This window comes from Phlebotomus papatasi, chromosome 1 (assembly GCF_024763615.1).
Source record: "Phlebotomus papatasi isolate M1 chromosome 1, Ppap_2.1, whole genome shotgun sequence".
In the NCBI taxonomy this organism is placed as follows: domain Eukaryota; kingdom Metazoa; phylum Arthropoda; class Insecta; order Diptera; family Psychodidae; genus Phlebotomus; species Phlebotomus papatasi.
Window position 1 is genome coordinate 4366765 of NC_077222.1, and position 9146 is coordinate 4375910.

The 9146-nt window shown below is 33.5% G+C and overlaps 1 protein-coding gene across 1 annotated transcript in view; it reads left to right on the forward strand.

Moving 5' to 3' along the window:
• Positions 1 to 5164, forward strand: part of LOC129798504 (pyrokinin-1 receptor) — a 32332-nt gene extending 27168 nt beyond the window's left edge. The window contains exon 6 of the mRNA XM_055841690.1: positions 4074 to 5164. Coding sequence (XP_055697665.1) covers positions 4074 to 4769 — 696 coding nt within the window. The 3' untranslated portion in view covers positions 4770 to 5164. The remainder of the gene's footprint in view (positions 1 to 4073) is intronic.
• The last annotated feature ends 3982 nt before the right edge of the window (positions 5165 to 9146 follow it).

Below are 9146 nucleotides of genomic sequence, written 5' to 3' on the forward strand. Positions count from 1 at the left end.
TAGTGTGTTCAGTAGACAAGAAAGTGATATGGCGAAATTGAAGAAGAGGGTGCCAAGTCTGGAAATAATGATATCCGGGGGTGTGTTCACATTGTCACTTTCGCGGGATTTTATTCTCGAGTTTATTAGAAACTTTCGCCATGAACACATAATCACAAGGAATTTTTCGTATGATAAAATTCTTTAATAAATTTTAAAATATTTGCATCTGTATTGGTGTTTCTTAAATTTAAATAGAAGTCTAGTTAATCCTTACATGGACATGACAAAGCGTCCAAGCGTTATATCCCCATAAAAAAGTCCTCCCGAAGAAAATTTCATCAGGGGATTCTCTATGAAATTTCACCGTGTACCAAATGAATTTTCCTCCACAAGTCTCCAAGATTACCCATCATAGAACTTTCAGTGGAATTGCTCGAGAAATTATCCACTAAACAGTGTAAATTTCCCAAGTAAATCATAGAGATTTCCATTGGAATTTTCTTCGTCCGGAAAATATTGTAATTTCCTAAGTAATTTCAATGGAATTCCTAGAGAAATTTCTATAAGCAATTTCCATTATCGTTCTCTATGATTTACCAGCGCAATTTCGATATTTACGTCAGGGTTTTTCTCCCTAAAATTTCCGACGATTTCCACAACGAGAATTAAGGTGGAATCTCTGGCAAAATTACCCAGTCGAGGTTGCGACATTTTCCAAAGAGATCCCTTTAAATTCCCTTGGTAAATTTTCCTTAAAAATTCCCTGGAAAAATTTGGCTGGCTCCCAGTGCATTCCTGATGAATTCAAGGGGAAATTCCTGGGAATTTAAAGGGAAAATTTTCTCCTAATAATTGGGAATATTCCCTGACCATTGCTAGAGAATTCCTTCAAATTTTCCGAGGAAAAACATTCAAATTTTCTAGATCATTCTAGAACATTTCTCGGGGAAATCGAGGAAAAATTCCCCCCGGAGGAAAATTCCTTCCGGAGATACATGAAAATTCCGCGGCGATTTTAGAGGAAATCCTAAGAGAAATTCTGCACAAAGTTAAGCTTATACTTCGGACGAGATGTTTTTCTGTTTGCAAAGTTCATATAGAGCATCGAATATTTTATAAAAGAATAGAGAAATTCAAAGAGCCGTGTGAGAGAGCACTATACATATGAGTCACCAATTGAGACCTAAAAGAAAAAGAAATTCAAAGATAAGAAATAATAAAAGAAAAAAATCAAAAATGAAAGAAAAATATGTAGGGATTTTTTACGATTTTTCCCAAGGATTTTCGTGAGAATTATCCTCAAATTTTTCCGATCTTTCCTGAAAAGTTCCCAGGAATTTCTTTGAAAAAAGTCCCCTAAAATCTCTCAGTTTTCTTCACCATTCTTGGAAAGTTACTCGGGATTTCCTCAAGAAAAATCCCCGTTTTTCTGTTCCATATTACCGGAGATTTCTCAAGGTGCGCCTGAGGAATCTTTTCCCCCGAGGTGAGAAGTATTACCTAGGAAATTGCGTTACATACCAATTCAGCTTTGTTACTTGGCCTCCCTCTACTTTTCCCTAAGTATACGTTTGAGAATTTTCGGTAAGGAAGTGATGACACTTCTTAGGGATTTTTCTATGGAATGGCCTAGATTTTTTATAGGATAGTAAGGTAAAGTACCCTTACTCGACCGGGTTCCTCTATTCGACCGGTGGGTCAATTTTTGAATATTTGATGGTGAATTTCATCAATTTCTATGAATTTGTCACTGATTCGTATTATTTAAAGAATAATTGACCTATTAATGTTAGATTATACACAAAATATTATAGCAAATATAATTAAATTGAATAAATAAATCTACCGGTCGAATAGAGGAACCGGTCGAATAAAGGGTACTTTACCTTATGCTTGAAAATCATTTCAAAATTGACAATTGTTGATGTATATAGGGGAAGTGTGGGACCTTTGAAAGTGGAGCACATCTGAAATAAAACCTATAAAATTAAGCCTTATCGTGATTGCATCGAGCTGCACAAACAAATTGAAAAGCTAAATTATATTATGATATGGTTCAAGTTCCACTCAAGCATAAGTGAAAAAACCTAATTTTAAAAGTGCCCCACTTCCCCTAATGCAAGTTTTTAAGAATTCGTCTTGAAGCAAGTAAATCTTTAATAAGTTATGAAATAATTTTGGAGTTCTTAAATATTTAATCTTCGAAAATTCGATATTGAATATTTTTCGGTTAAGGATAAAAGAGGAAAAAGGCATCGAGATATTATTGAGTGTACTAGTATTCATGGAAGACTAGATATCGATATCTCTTACCATTTGACCTATATAGCCCGATACCTAACTTTTGGTCTAAATAAAAAATATATTAAAAAGGTAAATCAATATAACGAATATTTCACTGATTCATTGCCAATTATAACTGATTCATGCGAATAATTTGAAATTTCAGGAGCTTTCCAAAAAATTTAAATTTAGGCAAATCAATTGATAAATGGGCCTTCCTGAGTGGTTAAATTTCGACTTTCGAATTTTCGCTTATAGTTATATTCGACAAAAAAGAAATTGTAGAAGCCATTATCGAAATAAACCAAAAACATGGCTTTGGAAAGGAATGTGAGGGTGTAGGAGAAAAATAGGAAAAATATATCAAGATAGTATCGACTTATGAGGGGGTTAGCAAAGACTGTAAGTCGATATCTCTTACCGTTTAAGCTCCAGATCGATGACAATTTAAAAAAAAGTAAATGTGCTCTAAAAAAAAGTTTTATCAAATAAGCAGGAAAAATTTGTCAAAAGAATGTTTGTCCATGCAGAATATGAAAAAGTTTTGTTAAATCGGCAGCCAACTGGGTCTTGATAAAAATTTGTCAAAAGGGTGTTTTCAGGTAAGCAGGTCCTGATACGGAGTTCTTAAAGTGTCAATAGGTGTTCCTTTCACCTTATTTTTTTCAAAAAAAAATTTAAGCACTTTAACCAAAATTTCAAGAAAATTGTTAGTTTCTTTGATCTCCAAAAAAAAAGTGAAAAACAGCTCATTTTTAGCTTCCTATTTAGGGGAATCCCCTTAAAAATCGTATTTATTTATTTTAAAAGTAGTCAGTAAAGGGAGATTTTGAAGCTTCGGATGCCGGAAGTTCCATACCAATTCGATGTTATAGAACTAGGGTGGAGTAGCCACTTATCGGCACTTTTAGGAAAAACTGAAATTAATTTAATTATAATTTTTAAACCCTTATTATAAAGTAACTTAAATTTGACACAAAATTTCTTAAATATGTTGTCTATAGATATAACAAACTAATAGTCCATCAATTTAACGGTGGATTACTTAAAAAAAATATATTTTTATTAAAAATTCAAAAATAACCACTTCTCGCCACCTACTTGAAAAGGTCCAAACTCGATTATTTTGAACAATATTATTAAAAAATATATTCAGCGTTGCTTTTTCTTCCTGATAATCCTTTTTATTACTCGTATTATATGATTTTTCTTCGATTTAACTATAGGTGGCGAGAAGTGGTGACACCACTCTAGCTATTTCAATTTTTTTTTTAAATTATTTATGATCGAATTATAATAGTTTACGATAACCTTTATAATTTTTTGCATTTTTTAGTATAAAAATTTCTGCTTTTTCCTTGGGAATATTTCACCTGGAATTCAATAACTCCTCCCCATTTTGTCTTACACTCGCAGTTAAGAATATTGATTCAAAGTGTATCAAAACTAGATTGAAGGAGAAAAGGAAACGCTGTTAACATAATACAATGATGGAAATTGCTTTCCCTAAAATTCTATATCATGAACGCATAAATATTGCCCTAAGTGTGTCAGTGAAAGGGAGAAGCCGGAAAAGGAATATATATAGACTAGAGTGAAAAATTACATTGACATGGAGTCGCCAGAAGTTTTCTTTTTCCTCCCTCTTCCTTCCATGTTAAACTTTTTCCCAATTCACTTGCAAACTTTAACATTATGATGGCACTTGTCGACATTTTACTAGATTTATTCCATTTCTTGTGAAAGTGGCTGCCAGAATCCCAAAAGTTAGATTTTATTAGGAGATAATCCTATGGTATAACTTTCAGTCAACTTTGGCTCGACACTGTGGCTTTGGTGAGAAGTACCACAGTCAGAATCACAACTACAGTGCTCTCAGTCGAGCAGCTGGTGCAGGAGGAGGATCACTGAGGCTCACTTCGAATCTCAATAGAAATGTTAATAATCTGGGAGAGGTGGGTCACATTGAGAAGAGAGAGTCAGATCTCTCATTAATCCATGGGAATCAGACGCTGAATCTCATGAATAATTGCTTCAAGGTGGACAATGATGGTGATATTAGGCCTCCTCCTTATCATACTTCTGAGAGTCAATTGACCATTGCCACAGCTCTCAGTCGAACTGGGACAAATGATGGAAAATTGACACCAGGAGAAGCCTATAAAGGTCCTCCTACACCATTGTGTCCATCAAAGACTATCCCAGAAATGTCTCCAGTAAAAGTTAGTGAGGAGCATTCCAGTGGAAAGGTGAAATTCCACGCATTTTCCTCAATAGCTGAGAAATTGCGACGCAGCACAAAGATGGTGTTCCAACTGAAGCCATCCCACAATGGAGACATTGTACTAAGGACTTCAGATGAAAAGCTAAAAAAATTAAATAGCATCGACAGTGCTCATTCCAATACCATCAGCAATTCCAGCCTCCAGGAGATGGATGAGGAACTCAACAGTTCAGACTTAGTGAAATATATGGAGGAGATTAACAACGAGATTAAAAACTAGCAATTCAGTACCTGAAATGTCCAGAACTGACTTCTGTGACTTGCTGGACAATTCAATATCTCTCGATAATCCCTCTGACTTTCCCTCAAGTGACAAAATGTTCTACATTTGCTAGAACAAACAACAATATTGTGAAGGAGATTCAGCAAAAGAATGAAATTCACAAGAAATAGCTCTTAAGCTCTCTATATAGTGTTGTGTAGTGCATTAATTGAAATTGTAGATCAAGATAACAATGTAAGCTGTTACAAAGTCTTAAAGATATTTTTAAATAAATAATGTAACTATAAGAAAAAATTCATAAACTTAACAAAAATCCTAAGTTGAAATTATTTATTAAGCAGACACACTTATATTGACTTTTCAAGAAATACATATACCTATGAATATTTTTGAAATTACATTATTTTTTTTATTTCTTCTTCGTGAGAATAAATTTTTAAAAGGTTTGTATAACTACAATTCTGAGAAATTTAAAAATTTCTCATGAATCTTATGATTTCTAAAAAAACTTCAGACATATAATTTTTTCAAAACCATAAAATTTTGAAACTTAACTTTAATATAGTGAATATAGTTCATATACGTTTGGTAAATTACCATCAAATCATACAACTTTGTGCCACCCTATTTTTAGACTTGAAAAGCTCTCTAGTGGAATTGGTAGTTGCGGGGAAGCTCTCCAAAAATTCTGCAAGGTAGCTCTAACATACGCAAAGTGATCATGGGTATTCCCTTTTATATGCTTCTTACCAAAGGTTGGTAAAAATTACATCATTATCTGTGTTGTCTACACCTAATCTACATCAATTAGGGGAAACTGGGGCACCACCAAACACGGGGTAGCACCAAACACTGCAATTCTTTAATCATATATTCGACTTCTAAGGACAAGACCTATAGAAATTTATAGGCACTATAGGGATGCTTGTCTACTGAAGAAATGGTTGAGATAGTCCAAGTAGTTAAGAAATAAAAATTAGTGTTTGACGCTACCCCGTGTTTCGTGGTGCCCCAGTTTCTACTATACAAAAAAAGTCTCCTCTAGAACACACATTTCAAAAAAAATTCTAATTTATTTCGTGGGTCTTGTCGTATTCCTTGACTATTGAGGATAAAATAGCTAAATCGGATATTTCATGGGTTGTTCCGTTTCCTTGTAGTGACGTGTTAATCTCAAAATAAGGAAAACGCAGTACAACTTTGTGCCACTAGTTTTCTCGATAATTTGACCCCTAATCGATCTAGTTCAAATTTCGGTGTTTAGTATTATCTGGGACTCAGATCTTTCAAAGAAGAAAAAAATGACCCTTCCAACCCCCCTGACCTGAAATATTGGTCATAAAACAATAAATTTTGCGACTTATTATAATCATTTGAAGACTTTATTTATTTAGAGCCGTTATAGTTGTTAGAATTTGATCATTGATGATGTAAACTAAAAGTCTTATGAAATATACAATTCTTGGGAACATTACAACTTCGACCGACCACCGACAGGGGCCCTATAATCGAAAAATTGATTTTCGTAATTTCGAATTCGAATATTTCGAAATCTGCGTTTCCAATTTCGACGAAATTTTGGTATGTTGTAGCTAAGGCTGAGACCTTTCTAACGGTGGGTCGCACTAGCCTCTCGATGTTACTTGAGTCGACTTATTAAAAATAATTTATAAACAATAATAAATTGAATTAAATTAAAAGGGATATGAAAATGAAACTTCTTATGTGTACTGCTTAATCGTGAATTATAGAGTGATGATTTGAAGCAAAAATTGTGAGATTGGACAAGTTCAAGACCAATTTTCCCGCTAAAAAGAGGGTGGCACAAAGTAGCACAACTTTCGTTTAGATTTTTTGCCACATACAAGAAATTTTCCTCCTTGTCCGAAGATACCTGGAGTTTTTTCTACCATGGGGCTATATTCTAGAGATGTGTAGTTACCTTGGATAAAAATCTCATTCAAATATCTCAACTAATTTGGAAAATATTCAAGAAAAACACGAAAAAGTCACACAAAGTTGTATGATTTGACGGTAGCCTTAAAAATATCTTCAGCTTATTGAAATTGCCCCGTTCACCCCTACTAATCAGGATTCACTCAAGCGGCGTGGAAAGGTAAACAGGGATTTTCCAATTATCCCGCTTAAGACCCATATAAACTTAAAGGTGATTTGACTGAAAATCTCCCATTTGAAATAAAAATTTCCAACTTCCAGCAGACCTTCACCACGATTTAAATTTGCTTAACTTTTGGAAATTAACACTGACCTACCGACCGTTTTTGGTCGTTTTTCCTATCGCGCTTTATCAAATAACAAACCACGGTAGGGTAGGATACTCAACAATTTTTTCTTGGAAAAGAGAAAGAAAACTAAAATTTAAAAACTGAAAAAATATTCCATGCATATTTTAAGAAATTCATAAAGTTTGATAGCGACATTTTACTGTTTGAAAGTTTAAATATAGTCATTCGAGGAGAGATGGAACACCTTAGAAATCCTATTTTTCAAAAAAAGTGCGGGTGAGATGGAACACCCCTAATTTTAGCAAAATATATGTAGTTTATTTTATTAATTTAGAATAGGAGGGAAGTGATTTTAGACATGAACACTATTTCATTGAATTTATTGGAGTTTATTTTATTTTGTCAGTATAAATAATTTATTTGGTGGAATATGTGGCTCATATACTTCGATGGCAATTTTGCTGAGTGTATCAAGTCAGTCTTACCAGAAGTTTAGGGAAAATAATATCTAAGATTTACTTAAAAAGATTTTGAAGAACATTGACCAAAATTCACTCTCCTCAACCCCCAAATACACGTATTCTTATGGCGAAATAAAAATTTTTGGTCATTTTTCGGACATTCAAAAAATTCAATTGCAATTTTTTCGTACAATTTTAAAGGTAGAAAGCTGTAACTTGGGGGTTTTCATTAGAATATTGAAGGGCACTAATAGACCAAATGAGGTGGAGATCGTGCATAGGGTGTAGGCAGGAGGTGAAGTGGTCCATCTCTCCCACTGACTGTTCCAACTCTCCTCGAATGACTATATGTGTTAGTTTTAATAAGTTTTTAAACCCGTCAATTTGACCGGGTCTTGGTAGGTTTAGTGTTAAATCTCCACTGCGAGGTCCTATGTTCGAAATATTTTCGAAAATCTTATCTTATTACAATCAACTTTTTAGCATTGAGAACTTCCGCTAAAATTTGGTGCTCAGAAATGAAGCTGAAGATTTTGATCTATCCCGTCAGTAAAGCATTTGCACATTTCCATGATCACAGATGTATTTTTTTCAGGCTCTAATTATTTTCTGGATTTTTCGAGAATGGACCTCAACATGTGATACTCGTTTGATTTGTAAGATCCGCCGATTGTGAACAATGTTAGGGAACAAGTTAACCCATTTCCACTGAATAAAATAAAGGACTTCTCGCTAAGTGGATTTTATAATGAAGAAAATACTCTAAAAGTTTCAAAATATACCACACGAATATAGAGCAAATGCTTGTAATTTTGAACACATTGAGCCTTAAATCGGACACTATAAAAAGAATTGATTAATATTTTAAATTTTTCTTTGAGTATTTAATGAGTATAATGTATTTGCGTTTCAGCTAGATATTTTTTATTTTCAAAAGCTATTTACTCTAAATAAATAGACTATTTTGTCAGAGGCCCATCTGTGAGCTTGTATTGTTTATTTCGGACAGTTGCTTTGTTTCTCGATATTTTATAAATATTTAAGTTTTATGATATTTATGATATTATTCAATTTTTAAAGTAACAAAAAAGTATTACTTCTACGAATTAGATGTAGTGCAAAAATTTTTAGAATGGTTTCTGGAGGACAAGTAAGTAATGAATTATATAGAAAGTTTCCGGGCTCCTTGGGATATCTTACGGTTCCCTCTCATAAACAGGAGGAAGACTTGTTAATCTAGGTTCTTGAAATGGGCCGTAATAAGCATCCTATTGAGTCCTATTATCTGTCCAAAATTACATGCAAAGTGTCCAAAATTACATTCCAATGAATATTTATATTTTTATTCATTTTTTAGAGAAAACAAAACCGATAGACTGCTTTTGAAAATTTCAAATAACAATTCTCACAAGGAAGTAACAAAAACTTTAATTTGTATTGCAAATATCGCACTTCAAATTTTGAACATTGGTGCTTATTGTGCTCCTTGTCCCAAATTACAAGCACTTTCCATATTTCGCTCAGATAAATGAAGTCTTAAAAGACAGAATTTCAACCGGATACTTGTCTTCTGTTCCTTATCGACGTTTCGGAGCTTGATGACTCCTTACTCAGCTTTGAAAATAATATAAGTGGGAAAAAGGTATTAGGGAAACTTCGTCACATTG